Below are 15,718 nucleotides of genomic sequence, written 5' to 3'. Positions count from 1 at the left end.
TAGTTTCCTGCTAGGAATCTTGTTTAATGGCCGATTAGCAAACTTTTATCCTTGCACAGCACACTTAGCTCGGTTATTATTTTAACCCATTTTCTGAGGGGGGGTGAGTTTTTTATTTATTTTATTTATTTATTTATTTTTACTATCGATGAACCTACCCAGCCCATTTAAACCACCTTTAGCATTAATCAAACCTAGTCCCTGGTCGAAATACAGCGGCAGCATCTTTTAATGTGATTGCTCAAACTTTTCCCTGCGAGTCCAGCCACCGTGGGAAGATCCGTGGAAAGTCGCGTCCAAAGAAACTTGGCAAACTAGGAGCCAATTTGGCTTCTTGATTCTCCTTCCTCTCGCATCGTGGGATAAAGTGAGGGGCGGGGGGGGGACGGAACCCATAAAACCCAGCCTCACACGAATCAGGAAGGAAAGAAAAAAAAAAGTGACCCGTTCAGACGACTAGTTGTATTAAGGCTTAATCGACGGGCTGGGAAAGAAGAAGGCGGGTCTTTGATCTCCGTTCAAATGCTCCCCCCCCCGCCACCCACTTTGACGTCCGCAGCCCGAGAGGTTATATAGCCGCGGGACGGTGCAGCGGGCAAGTCGAGTTGCTTCCCGGGCATCGCAGGGGAATCAAGCAACAGACACGATTCAAGGCAAGGAGCTCTCCGCTGCTGCAGCATCTCCACGTCCCGGGTCAGCCAGCCTGAAGTTGAGACTGACTTTTGGCTGACTTGGGCGCTCGAAGTGGCGCCGGGGATGAATGGAGTGCGGGTAGCCATGCTGGGCAGCGAAGGGACGGGCAAATCCGGTAAGGCGCTAGCTTCTGGCGGGCAGGTGGGGCGGGTTTGCCGGCTTCAGCAAGGGAATCGTTACGCTCACACGTACACGCGGGATCACGGGAACAGCACCCTCTTGTCTGAGCACCCTGTAGCAGGCTCTTCTGAACGTAAGGAGCTGTGGTGAAAAAAATAACAGAAGAAATAATAACAGAGTTTGGAAGGGACCTTGGAGGTCTTCTAGTCCAACCCTCTGCTCAGGCAGGAAACCCTATAATCATTTCAGACAGATGTTGTCCAATCTCTTCTTAAAAACTTCCAGTGTTGGAGTATCAACAACTTCTGGTGGCAGGTCGTTCCACCAAGTAACTGTTAGGAAATTGTAGGCTGTTTCTCTCCTTGATTAGCTTCCATCCATGGCTGCTTTTCCTGCCTTCAGGGGCTTTGGAGAATCGGTTGACTCCCTTCTTCTTTGTGGCAGTCCCTTGAGTTGAGCTGCTCGCCACTCCTGCAAAAATATGGATTGCCACCAGATGGCAGAGGAAGACCCACACTGAAAATCTCTGGTTGGCTGTATCTGTTGTAGTAGCCCAGATAGAGTAGCTCTTATTCCTGCTGCCTGAGTGGAAGCCTATTGAAATTCTGTGCATGACTTAATTTTGGGGTGGATTTCCTCATTTCTCAGGCCTATGGTTTCCTAGTCTTTTTTATGTACACTGAGAGCATATGCACCAAAGACAAATTCCGTATGTATCCAATCATACTTGGCCAATAAAGAATTCTATTCTATTCTATTCTATTCTATTCTATTCTATTCTATTCTATTCTATTCTATTCTATTCTATTCTAATCATCCATCTATCTATCTGTGGTTTCTCATCCAAGTAATAACCAGTTCAGCACGTTTTTGGAGACCACCCAAATCTGCCAGCAGATTTTTGGGCAAGGTTTTTCAGAAGTGGCTTGTCATTGCCTTCTTCCTAGGGCTGAGAGAGAGTGACTGGCCCACGGTAACCCTCTGGTTTCCTGCCCAGGGTGAAACTAGAACTCAAGTTTCCCCATTTCTAGCCTTTACCATTATACCACACTGGCTCTCAGGTACTGGTTACCTGTTGCAAATTCATTTTCCAGCCTTTGAAATACATTCAGCTGGGAACAGAAAAAGTATTTTGATAATAGGCTCATACCATTTTCTTTCTTTAAAAAAAAAAAAAAAACTTTTGGAGTTTTAGATTACAGTTTATTAATTTAGAATGGGATTCTGCTTTGTATTTAAAAAAATCCTCCAAATTCAGGTGCAATTCATGAAACCTCTAAGGGATTGCCACAAAGAAGAGGGAGTCAAAACACCTGGAGGCAGGACAAGAAGCAATGGGTGGAAACTAATCAAGGAGAGAAGCAACCTAGAACTAAGGAGAAATTTCCTGACAGTGAGAACAATCAGTGGAACTACTTATGCCTTCAGAAGTTGTGAATGCTCCAACACTGGAAGTTTTTAAGATTTATTTATTTATTTATTTATTTATTTATTTATTTATTTATTTATTTATTTATTTATTTATTTATATACTTTTATACCGCACCATCTCCCGTAGGACTCAGGGCGGTTCACAGGCATATTAAAACAAGACAAAATAATAAATAAGCATTAAAAACCCAATTAAAACTAAATATTATCATAGCCAAATCACTAAAAACGGTAAAAACCCATTAAAAACCCATTAAAATTTAGCTAAAACATTTTATTCTTAGGCTAGTCCAGCTCGCTGAAATAATAAAGTCTTCAGTTCACATCTGAAGGTCCGGAGGTCGGGGAGTTGTCGTAACCCCGGAGGAAGCTCGTTCCACAGGGCCGGTGCCGCCACAGAGAAGGCCCTCCCCCTGGGGGTCGCCAACCTACATTGTTTGGTCGATGGCACCCTGAGGAGGCCCGCTCTGTGGGAGCGCACGGGTCGTTGGGAGGCAATCGGCGGCAGAAGGCGGTCTCGAAGGTATCCCGGTCCTAAGCCATGGAGCGCTTTAAAGATGGTAACCAAAACCTTGAATTGCACCCGGAAGGCTACCGGTAGCCAGTGTAGGCCGCACAGGATGGGTGTTATATGGGAGCAACGCGGTGCTCCCTCTATCACCCGCGTGGCCGCATTCTGGACTAACTGGAGCCTGCTGGTGCTCTTCAAGGGGAGCCCCATGTAGAGAGCATTGCAATAGTCCAGGCGGGAAATGACGAGGGCGTGAGTGACCGTGTGTAAGGCGCCCCGGTCAAGGAAGGGGCGCAACTGGCGAATCAGGTGATGTTAGATAACCACTTGTCTGAAGTGGTGTAGGGTTTCCTGCCTAAGCAGGGGGTTGGACTAGAACAGGGGTCTCCAACCTTGGCAACTTTAAGACTTCTGGACTTCAACTCCCAGAATTCCTCAGACTCCCTGAGGAAGGTCCCTTCCAACTCTGTTATTCTGTTATTCTGAAAATGTTCTAGGCATAGAAAAAGCGTTGACTTCTGACTTGCTCTGTTGCAGTAGAATAAAGCAAATAATATCGAACCTCAACTTTTTATTTTTCCAAAACAATATAAGCTAGCCATTTCTATAACAACAAATCAACAAATCTCTCTCCTCCCCTTACTTTTCTTTCCCCTTTTCCTCCCCACTGTCTCCTATTATTTGCTTTTACATTTTTGTATTTTACCTTTGCATTTTATTCTATCATCTAATAAAATGTGAAAATGTTCTAGGAATAGAACTTTAGTCAACATTTCTCCTGGTCTCCTCTTCTTTTCACAATTCTTTAGTATCTTACTTAGATGCCATTGTAAAGTTTAAGTATAGATGACGGCATAAATGGTTACCTGTTTGTCCTTGAAGATTCACAAGCTGTATCAACAATCTCTTTGCTCATTTCCAACCTGCTAATCTATTGCATTCCGGTTTTTCTACCTTGAACCTTAACGAGCAAAATTATATTTTCCAGTCTATTATTCACTTGTATGACACTCCAAAGTATATGATGTGCCCAGCTGGTCAGATGATGTAATTATTGCAAGTGATAAAAATGTACTCAAAGGAGAGACATTTGGATTTAACAGACAATTGGATTTAACAGACATTCCTTTCTCTGGAATGGTCTCTTTAAGTTGAAGTTTTACCGGAAAATAAATGAGTTGTCATAATGATATTTCCATTCTCTCAATCCATAATTCCACTAATCTGGGGATAGAAGCAATGAAATATAGTTTAGAATCAGTGATTTAAATATCCATTAACGAATCTGGTGCAAAACTGCTTTTTACCATGGTAAGTGGAGGTTGAGAATATTTACTAAAGATCACATTGTAAGTTATAATGAGAGAAAAACTGTTAATATCTCAATTGTGCATAATGCTAAACAGACTACGGTTTATGTACAGCTTATCATAATGTACAGAGCTATAGATTAGATTATGATGTAATAAGTGAACGAGATTATTATGAGTTATTTGACAAAATATGGTTCAAATTCAGGATCATTTTAAGGATTTAATTCTAAAATTAGAAGTCCGTTGGGTTTTCACAATCATGCTAAACCAGAATGATGAGTTTTTGGTTTGGACTTTAGTAAGATGTATGAACAAGCCAATGTGCTTTGTGCAACATGATTTAAGTCATAACCCATTGCAGGGAACCTTGATGGTCTGTTTGATCATGGTTAGAATAAATTACGGTTTAGAGCAAAACATAAAACCTGTAACAGCCTTCCTTCTAATTTTAGATTTTACTTCTAAGGTTCCAATTTTGGATGAAATGCAGTTCTAGTCTCGTGTTGCTTGTATAAGCCCAAGGCATAACTTAAAGATACATGATGCAACAATCAGATCTAAAATCTGATCCAGGTGAAAGATTGGTTAGGTGTTCTTGCATCATGGAAGATAAGCAAGAAAGAGATAATCTCAAAAAAACAGATGTTCAGCTGGGTATTACCCATAATCGAAAATATAATTCCAGATAGCGATCTTTTTTTGGCTTTTCCATTCTTCTTTCCAGTTGTTTCTATGCAAAACTATGTTAGCAATGGGGCTTCAATAGCCATCTTCACACAACTTGTTAGATAACATAGGCTGTTTAATATGGCTATGCGGATACTTTTTAAAAATCCATATAATAGCAATAACACTTAGACTTATATACGGCTTCATAGTACTTTGCAGCCCTCTCTAAGTGGTTTACAGAATCAGCATATTGCCCCCAACCATTTGGATCCTTATTTTACCCACCTTGGAAGGATGGAAGGCTGAGTCAACCTTGAACTGGTCAGGATCGAACTCCTGGCAGAGTTAGCTGGCAATATTGCATTCTATCCAGTGCGCCACCCTGGCTACATAAATATAACCAGTATATCAATATAACCACTAATGTGACTGTCCTCTGGAGAATTGTGCTGTGTGAACATGGAGTAATTGCCCTTTTCTGCTTGGAATTTGGTACATCTTTGCTTGCATTTGCCCTTCACAACAGGGATTGAGGAACAGCATGCAATAGGTAGCAGGGAAGACTGGCCTTCATAGCATAGGTAGTCCTCAACTTACAACTCCAACTGGGATCAGAATGTCTCTTTCTAAGCAATATGAATGAGTCGTAACCAATTTTAAATGAGTCGTAACCAATTTTGCCACCTTATCTGCCAGGGTTGTTAAGGGGACGTCTGCAGTTGTTAAAGGAATCAGTTGAGTTGGTTGTTAAGCAAATCTGGATTCCACATTGAGTGTGCTTGTTGAGCCATGGTGGCGCAGTGGTTAGAGTGCAGTACTGCAGGCTACTTCTGCTGCCTGCCGGCTGCTTGCAATTTGGCAGTTCAAATCTCACCAGGCTCAAGGCTGACTCAGCCTTCCATTCTTCCAAGGGGGGTAAATATGCTGAGACTGTAAACTGCTTAGAGACAGTTGTAAACCACTATGAAGCAGTATATAAGACTAAGTGCAATTGCTATTGTTGGAAGCCCCTGGGAAAGTCTGAAATGGTGATCATGTAGCCCTCAAGATGCTGCAGCCTTTGTAAATACATGCTAGTTGTCAAACATGTTAATTTTGATCATGTGGCTGCAGGAATGCAACAGTCGTAAGTGCAAGGACCAGATGATAAGTCACTTTTTTCAGAGCTGTTGTTACCTTTGAATGATCATTAAATGAATGGTCATAAGTCAAGGGCTATCGTTAAGATATCTGAGGTGGTTTAGTAGGTCAGCTTAGCAACAGAAGAGAAACTAATCCTTTTATTTTGATCAGAATGCAACATTACATGAAACACAATGTATAGCTACAACAACTAGGTTAAAAGGTAAAGGTTCCCCTCGCACATATGTACTAGTCGTTCCCGACTCTAGGGGGCGATGCTCATCTCTGTTTCAAAGCCGAAGAGCCAGCGCTGTCCGAAGACATCTCCGTAGTCATGTGGCTGGCATGACTCAACGCCAAAGGCGCACAGAACGCTGTTACCTTCCCATCAAAGTGGTCCCTATTTTTTCTACTTGCATTTTTTACGTGCTTTTGAACTGCTAGGTTGGCAGAAGCTGGGACAAGTAACGGGAGCTCACCCTGTTACACGGCAGCACTAGGGATTTGAACTGCTGAACTGCCGACCTTTCGATCGACAAGTTCAGCATCTTAGCCACTGAGCCACCACATCCCCTATGACCACTAGATGGCAGCTAAAAATGCTTTCTATATTTCTTTCCTGCCATCTAGCTGTAATACTGATTTTTGAAGTGCAGAAGTGGACTTTTTCCTCGGTGAAATATATATATTTGTTTCCTAAGGTTTTCGTGGGTGTTTGTATGTAGGTCTTTGGTTATTCGGGTTTTCTCCCGCGTAAAATTAGAAGTGAGTTGGCGACGTTTCGACGAAGTCTCATTCGTCATCTTCAGGCCTCAGCTTCGTGCTTCTAGGAGCAATGTGTGATCGCAGTTGTTTCTTCCTTTTAACTTAAACTTAACTTTAACTTAAAAGGAAGAAACAACTGCGATCACACATTGCTCCTAGAAGCACGAAGCTGAAGCCTGAAGATGACGAATGAGACTTCGTCGAAACGTCGCCAAGACACTTCTAATTTTACGCAGGAGAAAACAAAGGCAGATTTGATTGGCAAGTCATGCCTTCAAAATTAGAGATAGTGGATAGTTTTAATTGTTGCTTGGCTTTTTTTTTCCAGGGTCAACTTTTTTTCCATGTCTCTTTGCTGCCATCTAGTGATCATACATAGTATTGCAGCCCACTTTGGGCAACCCTAATATGCTTGAATAAATAAATTGTGGTAAAATAATAGCCAAGTACAGTGTGTGAAGCCAGGCATTGCTCCTGTGTTGCTCCTGTTTAGAAAGTCTTTGGTGAAGTAGGAATGATCACAGTCACATAAATAAACCTTAACACTTGAGACTCTGTTCATTTCTCCATCTCTGGCGCCAAGAGTTGATTTCTGGTTTACATCTTGGGACCTAAATAAGCCTTGCATTGCATTGGCCAGTTAAATTGGGAAACTAAAACAAATATACAGTTTTCAGAATGGAAGCAAAGTAGGAGTAGAAAGGACTGTGTATCTTGTCTGCTATATATAGGTTTGTAGCCTGACTCATAATCCAGTTATTAGCTGGATATGCCTGAGAGAGAGAGAGAGAGAGAGAGAGAGAGAGAGAGAGAGAGAGAGAGAGAGAAGGCTACAATCCAGAGAAATTTTCTTTAGAAAAACATATGTCCTAAGCAACACTCCCATGGCCGCTTTGCTTTGTCTTTTCAGCCCTTACAGTGCGCTTTCTGACGAAGCGTTTCATTGGAGAATATGCCTCCGATTCTGGTAAGTTTCCGCTCATTTTGAATCTTCCTTGCTTTTTATTTACTTTCAGATGTTCCAGATGTTACTGCTGGTCGTGGAAGGGTGTGTGTGTGTCTGTGTCATTTTATAAAGTGGGGAAACAGAGCATATAATAAACGTTGTGAGCTCTGAGCTTTCAAGAAAAAAAATACGAAGATATTCTGCGGCTTTCATTCGGGCCTGAAGATTAACATTTATTTTCTGGCTAAATACCAGACCGAGACAGAGAAGGGGTAGCAATAGATTGATTCATCGTTGTTATATTGCTTTGGGATGTATAAATGATGGTTGCTCTACCCAGCCTGTTTATTCCTCTTTTTTTTCCCCTCACAGAATGCATTTATACAAAACATTTGCACCTGGATGGAAAGCAAATTAACTTGGAAATATATGATCCTTGTTCCCAAGTAAGTTGGAAAACTAGACAACAAACACACATAATAAACCAACTTAAAGTGGCCAGAGGTCTCCAACCTTGGCCACTTTAAGACTTGTGGACTTCAATTCCCAGAGTTCCTCAGCTAACTTTGCTGGCTTTGCTGGCTGAGGAATTCTGGGAGTTGAAGTCCACAAGTCTTAAAGTGATCAAGGTTGGAGACCCCTGTAATAAACACTCCTCCTATTTTTCCTCCAACGGTGGGGTGGGTTGAGAAAAAGTGATTGGCCCAAAGTCACTCAGCCAGTTTTTGTGCCTAAGGCAAGATTAGAACTCACAGTCTTATTGTGATTGGCTCAAAGTCACCCAGCTGGCTTTCATGCCCTAAGGCGGGACAAGAACTCGTTGTCTTCTGGTAATTGGCCCAAGGTTATCCAGCTGGCTTTCATGCCTGGGGAGGGATTAGAACTCACTGTCTCCTGGTGATTGGCCCCAAGTCACCCAACCGGCTTTCATGCCCAAGGTGGGACTAGAATTCACATCCTCCTGCTGATTGGCCCAAGGTCTGCCAGTTGACTTTCGTACCTAAAGCAGGACTAAAAATGGATAGCAGAAGGAATTCAACCTCACAGGTTGCTGAGAAGGGAGATGCTTACCCAATATCACCTTAGATGATGAATTGTTTTTATTGGATTAAAGAATTAGGCCTGCCCCTGAGACCTGCTCTGATTCAAAGTACATTTAAGATGTTTTTGACTACTCATATGACAACATCTGGAATGATAGTTTGATTTAGTAAGGCAGAGAATTCAACTAAATTGCATAATTTTTTAAAACAGATACAGGTTGTATAATTCAGTTCATGCACAGATTGCAATGTGCTTCTACTGAAGCTGATTTTCTACACTTTCAGACAATGCCAGTTGGAGAATTTGATTAGGGTTGATAGAGAGGTTTTTACTTAGTCAGTTTTCTAAATAAGTTTGGTTTACTCACTGAGACGAGGTGACTCAGTGGCTTAGACTCTTAGCTTGTCGATCAGAAAGTTCGGCAGTTCGGCGGTTCGAATCCCTAGTACAGGTCTCCTGGATGAGCAGGGGGTTGGACTAGATGACCTCCAAGGTCCCTTCCAACTCTTGTTACCGTTACCTGTTACTGTATAATCTATTTTACAAGGTCACGGTGGGAATAAAACAAACAGAACCATGAAACCAGTAAAAAGCATGGAATAAAACTTCTGTTCTGTCCCCCCACCTCCGTCCGGGAGGCACGTGAACTGACTCAATTAGCCAGCAATTTAGTCCACGGCAGCTATCAGCTCTGGCAGCAGACCAGCGAACATCTGCCAAGGTTTTCCCTGATGTTACTGGAGCAACCAGGAAGTCAGGAACAAACAGCAATCCAGGCCAAATGCTCAGTCAAATAGTTCAGCTCAAGTTTTCTCCAGTCAGTTTGTTTGTCCATCATGAAGTAGTAGAGCAGCCCCTTCTGCTTTTATACCCTGTGGCTCCGTGACTCAGCACTTTCTAGGCCTGCTCCACCCCTTCTTCTGTTGTTCTCGCCTCTCTTGTCTACGAAACCAGGGATCTAACCAGGACTGATTGTCCACAGCTGGGTCTGGAAGCATTGCCTGGGCGGGGGGAGATACAGGAGACATAGGCCTCCTCACCTCCTCCACCTGGCCTGCCTCTGGCTCCTGGAGCTGAACCAGAGAGGCCGGCCCTGCAGAGGGAAGCCCTGACGGCCCTTCCCCCTCACTCTCTGAGTCACTTTCTGGCAGGGGGCCAGGCCCGGGGGGGCGGGCTGGAGCCACAACAACTTCTCAAAAAAAAGTTACAGTGGGAATATAATTTAATTCTGTCCGTATAACCCAACCCTTTGAAAACTCGAAGTGCTAGATTAAGAGACAGATCCTCCAGGAGAAAAATCTCTCTATGTGGTTGCTAAGTGTTGATACCAAGATGATGGTGGGTAATCAATTATGTTTCAATTAGGCTGAAGCAGGGGCTTCTTCCAACCGAAAGCACAGTATGTATAAACTGATTGTCCTTTTGCCTTGCAGCCTCGGCCAGGGAAATTGTTACTTGCAGACGAACTCCAATGGGCAGATGGATTTATTGTGGTCTATGACATCAGTGACAGAACTTCATTTGCGTTCGCAAAAGCGTTGCTATACAGGATCCGCGAGTGCCATGGAGGAGCTTGTAAAAGGCAAGTTAGCTAGTGACCGTGAGTAGGAAAGCTGAAAGCTTTGTGTCGCTCATAAGCAGTGGTGGAATTCAAATTTTTTTTTACTACCGGTTCTGTGGGCGTGGCTTGGTGGGCATGGCAGGGGAAGGATACTGTAAAATCTCCATTCCCACCCCACTCCAGGGGGAAGGATACTGCAAAATCTCCATTCCCACCCCACTCCAGGGGAAGGTTACTGCAAAATCACCATTTCCTCCCAATCAGCTAGGACTTGGGAGGCAGAGAATAGATGGGGGTGGGGCCAGTCAGAGCTGGTATTTTACCGGTTCTCCGAACTGTTCAAAATTTCTGCTACCGGTTCTCCAGAACTGGTCAGAATCTGCTGAATACCACCTCTGCTCATAAGGGAAATGGGGCTAAGATTCACACTTGGTCCCTTTAAGTCCTTTAAATCCACTCCTCTGAATACAACAAAATACCTTATGCCACCAGACTTGAAATCCTGGGTTTAGAAAATTTAGAACTCCGCCACCTTCGACGTGACCTGAGTTTAACTCATAGAATCATCTATTACAATGTCCTTCCCATTGAAGACTACTTCAGCTTCAATTGCAGCAATACATGAGCACACAGTAGATTTAAGCTTAATGTTAACTGCTCCAATCTTGATTGCAGAAAATATGACTTCAGTAACAGAGTTGTTAATACTTGGAATACACTACCTGACTCTGTGCTCTCTTCCCAAAATCCCCAAAGCTTCAACCAAAAATTGTCTACTATTGACCTCACTACATTTCTGAGAAGTCTGTAAGGGGCGTGCATAAGAGCACAAGCATGCCTACCGTTCCTGTCCTATTGTTTCCTTTCGTTATATCCAATTAATTTAGTTATTACATACTCATGCTTATATATATGCTTATATATTGTATAGTTATTTCATACTTATGCTTATATATACTGTGTGACAAAAATAAATAAATAAATAAATAAATAAATAAATAAATAAATAGTCAGGAGTGAGGGGAAACTACGGCCCTTTTATGACTTGTGGACATGCTGGCTCAGGAATTCTGGGAGTTGAAGTCCACAAGTCATAAAAGGGCCATTGTCCCTCCGTCCATCTGTTCCCCCCCTCCCCCCAGCAGTGAAGACCCAATAAAAGCCAGGAACAATAAATCCAATTGTTTGCAGGGTTTCTATCTAGTTTGATTCAGTCAGGTTTTTTTACACCCAGACCTACCAAATGGAAATTCTACATAGTTTAAAAACCGGTTTATTAGGGTCAGCTTATCTACAGCCCTGAATCAAGCTACCTCAGAGTAAGTTTTATTGAACCGTGTGACATTTATAACTGTAGGCCGGCTGAAATTCAATCTCCACTTTTAATTGCAGGGTGGGAAAGAAATTGCTAGTGTGAAGGATGATCCCCATCCAATAAAAGCAACTCTCCGGTGACTGGTTATTTTCCGCAACCTTTGTCTTCATATATGTGAATCTGTCACCAGGGATCAATCAGGATTCTAATAGAAACATTTAAGAATTTTGCCTAAAATGGTTCCCCAAACAATTCTTTTGAAATCACAACAATTCCGTTGTGTTAAACGTATAGGCTGGTCCTATAGAGAAGACACCTTACTTTTTACCGATTTTTAACTTAGGCGTTGCATATTGAATATGATATAAATGGAAAACATTTTTTTAAAAGAGGGATGTATGAATTACATAGATGAGCTCAACTGGGAATTGGTATCAGTATAAAAACACAGTTGTGTGTCTCCCTTCTACCAAACAATGTCCTCTGGGAGGACCCAGGACTTGTGTCTTCTCTATAGTGGTATCTGCCTTACAGACAGCCTCCCTTTTGAGAGTTGGAAAACTTATATTTGCCATCTATCTATCTATCTATCTATCTATCTATCTATCTATCTATCTATCTATCTATCTATCTATCTATCTATCTATCTATCTATCTATCTATCCATCCATCCATCCATCCAGCTAGCTAGCTATCTCTAGCTATCTAGCTATCATCTATTTCATCTTATCTATCTATCTATCTCTATATCTATCTATCTATCACCTATCTATCTATCTATCCATCCATCTATCCATCCATCCATCCATCCATCCATCCATCCATCCATCCATCCATCCATCCATCCAGCTAGCTATCTAGCTCTCTAGCTCTCTAGATATCATCTATCTATGTCATCTTATGTATCCATCTCTCTCTCTCTCTCTCTCTCTCTCTCTATCATCTATCATCCATCTCTCTCTCACACACATCTATATCATCTATATCTCTATCATCTCTCTCTCTCTCTCTCTCTGTGTGTGTGTGTATGTATGTGTGTGTGTATGTATGTGTGTATTCATGCATGTATGTATGTATATATGCATGTATGTATATTCTCTGTCTGCTCACAATTAGACGGTTGGGAAGACCTGACTGTTTCCTGGTGCTCTGGACCAGGATATGGGCTGAGTCCAGTACATGTGCAATTGGTATGAGTTGCTCTGATGCCTTGATTAGAGTGTGTTGGCCTTTGATTTTGTGAGAGTTGAATTTGTATCTTTTAATATATTTACTGTTTTGATGCCCAAAATTGAATTGTACAGTTAGTCCTTGGCATATGGCCATAATAGAGCCTGGCTGTCACGGTTGCAAAACAGCATGGTTGTTAAGTGAACCAGTGATTCATTATAGCTGCAGTTCTGCTGAAAATCACAAGTAAATAACAGTTTTTGGCTGTAAAATTCAATGATGTGATTATGGGAAACTACAAACAGCCATAAATATGGTGCTGTCATGTGATCACAGGGATTATACATACAAGTAGGGCCATTGAACTTTGAACCACTCACTAAGTGACTGGTTGTAAGTTTATTTATTTATTTATTTATTTATTATTTAAATTTTTATACCGCCCTTCTCCCGAAGGACTCAGGGCGGTTTACAGCCAGATAAAATAAACATTCCTATTACAAAATAAATACTATTAAAATACCACTAAAAAACTTATTCAATTTGGCCGCAATTAAAATTTAGCAAATAATAAAACCCATTAAAAACCCATTAAAAACCCATCGATAAAACCCAATTAAAAACCCATAAAAAGCTAACCCAGTCCAGCGCAAATAAATAAGTGAGTTTTGAGCTCGCGGCGAAAGGTTGAGAACTACCTGTATAAAATGGTATTTTAATATAAATGATTTAATTAAATAAAAATATACTGCCTCTCATCCAAGTTCCATAAGTACAGTGAAAACAATCAAAACCCTTAACGGAAGTGACTGATGTTAGCACCGGAGCTGGGTTTCAGCAGGTTCTGACCAGTTCTGGAGAACCGGTAGTGGAAATTTTGAGTAGTTCGGAGAACCGGTAGTAAAACTTCTGACTGGCCCCATCCCCATCTATTCTCTGCCTCCCAAGTCCCAGCCGATCAGGAGGAAATGGGGATTTTGCAGTAACCTTCCCCTGGAGTGGGGTGGGAATGGAGATTTTATAGTATCCTTCCCTGCCACGCCCACCAAGCCATGCCATGCCCACCAAGCCACACCCACAGAACCGGTAGTAAAAAAATTTGAAACCCACCACTCGTTAGCACGATCTAAGCAGAAGGAAGTTCTTTGTTTATAACTTTTCTTTTTCTCCACTTTGTTTGTCCAGAACATCCGAGTGCACTGTGGTTTTGGTTGGGAACAAGCAGGATTTGTGCCACATACGAGAAGTCGGTTGGGACGAAGGACAGAAGTTGGCCCTGGATTACAGATGCCAGTTTTGTGAACTGTCTGCTGCGGAACAATGCCAGGAAGTGGGAATGATGTTCAGCCAAGCTTTGAAAAGCCTCACGGCTCACCCCAAGGGGAAGGAGAAGAGACGGCCCAGCGGCTCAAAATCCATGGCCAAATTGATCAATAACATGTTCGGAAAGAGGAGAAAGTCTGTTTAGTGAAAGGCCCACCAGAAACGGACAGGGAGCCAAGACACTGTCTCTCACACATATATGCACACACATGCACAAAGGATCTAGTCCACATGAAGGTCTTAGCATGTCACCCAAGAAAGCCACAGAAACGATTGGCGTATTCCCACCCGGCATGGCAAAAACCATCGCTTAAATCTAGCCTTTTGATAACTCTTCTGGGAATGAAATTTTGCATGGGAGCAGATTGACTTTAGAGCATAGAGCAAGTGCTGTATATGGTTATTAAGGAGTGAACTGTTGAGTTAATCACTAATAATCTTAACTGGATCCATATGAATAATAAAGCCAAGAAAACAATGTGGTACGGTGCCTTTATCAGTGTTTCCCCTGCTTAGCCATTTTTAAGACACGTAGACTTCAACTCCCAGAATACCTCAGCCAGCATTGCAATGCTGGCTTGGGTATTCTGGGAGTTGAAGTCCACATACCTTAAAAACGGCTAAGCGTGGGAAACATTGGTCTAAATCAGGGATGTCCAAACTTGGCCCCTTGAAGAGTGGTGGACTTCAGCTCCCAGAATTCCCCAGCCAGCAACTTGCTCATATTTATAGCTCATGCTGGCTGGGAAATTCTGGGAATTGAAGTCCACCACTCTTCAAGGGGCCAAGTTTGGACACTCCTGGTCTAAATAAATTGTGGTATTGATTTCAACAACAACAAAACTCTTTTGGTCGACGTGAGACAGAGGCAGTCCACAAGTTACACTGAGAAAGGACTACCCAAAATATCACCAAGGTCTCCGACGAAACAGGAGGGAAAGAAAATCTTGAACTATTAGCATCTTTTCCAGAAGTGACATTAAACTCCTATCAATTTAAGCATGTGCTTTTCTGGCTACAGTTCCTTTCCTTAGCTGGGAACAGACTTCGCGAAAGATTAAAATCTAATTGAAGTCGTGTCAGCTAATTCCTTTTCCCAGCTTTTGGCTGCAATCAACCATGTGTTAGTGTTCCCTTCTACTGTATTTTAGGGTCTTTTTAACCACTTAAGTGCAGAGTCTTGCTAAGGCTTGCAAAACCACTGAGAAGCTGATGGCTATTTTTTTGGGTAAACTGGTGGGGGGGGGGACAGGAACGTAGCATATTGTTTGTGGAAAATCTGATCTCCAGCTTTTGTTGTTTTTCCTGCTTGTGGGTAATGGGGACAGTAGGATGCAAAATGCATTTGGAAATGTGAACGCTCACTCTCTGAAACTCCTGACAGCTGCCCAGAAGGATTGCTTGATGGTGAGAGGGGCAGCTTATTAATTTAATAAATAAATAAATAATAAAAACTCTGCTCTTTGTGATGACAGCATTCCAATTTGTGTCGTTTGAGAAAGTTTGGTGCAACTTCACCGTGAACCGGCCAAGTATATTTTCGATTCATTTTCTCTCTACAGAGGTTGCTTTTTTTCTACAGTGAAATCAGTCCAGGGATACATCTTAAGAGTAGTTGATTTCTTGTTATGTGTTTTGGAGTTATTGCTTTCTACTAAGTAAGCACAGGCAGATGCAGAGACCAATGCCATATAATAAGGCAGATAGTTTTCAAGGCATGGATTAATAAGAGGTT

The 15,718-nt window shown here is 42.1% G+C and overlaps 1 protein-coding gene across 1 annotated transcript; it reads left to right on the top strand.

The window, feature by feature from the left end:
* Nucleotides 1-485: 485 nt before the first annotated feature.
* Nucleotides 486-15,430, top strand: RERGL (RERG like). Its single transcript, XM_058190442.1, has 5 exons — nucleotides 486-808; nucleotides 7,535-7,591; nucleotides 7,943-8,016; nucleotides 10,048-10,196; nucleotides 13,846-15,430. The coding sequence occupies exons 1-5, from the start codon at nucleotides 757-759 to the stop codon at nucleotides 14,126-14,128; spliced, it is 615 nt and encodes a 204-aa protein (XP_058046425.1). The 5' UTR covers nucleotides 486-756; the 3' UTR covers nucleotides 14,129-15,430.
* Nucleotides 15,431-15,718: the final 288 nt, after the last annotated feature.

Source organism: Ahaetulla prasina, chromosome 7 (assembly GCF_028640845.1).
Source record: "Ahaetulla prasina isolate Xishuangbanna chromosome 7, ASM2864084v1, whole genome shotgun sequence".
NCBI classification, from domain to species: Eukaryota; Metazoa; Chordata; class Lepidosauria; order Squamata; family Colubridae; genus Ahaetulla; species Ahaetulla prasina.
The sequence above is the reverse complement of the archived record's forward strand: the minus strand, read 5'-3'. Positions and strand labels throughout refer to the sequence as shown.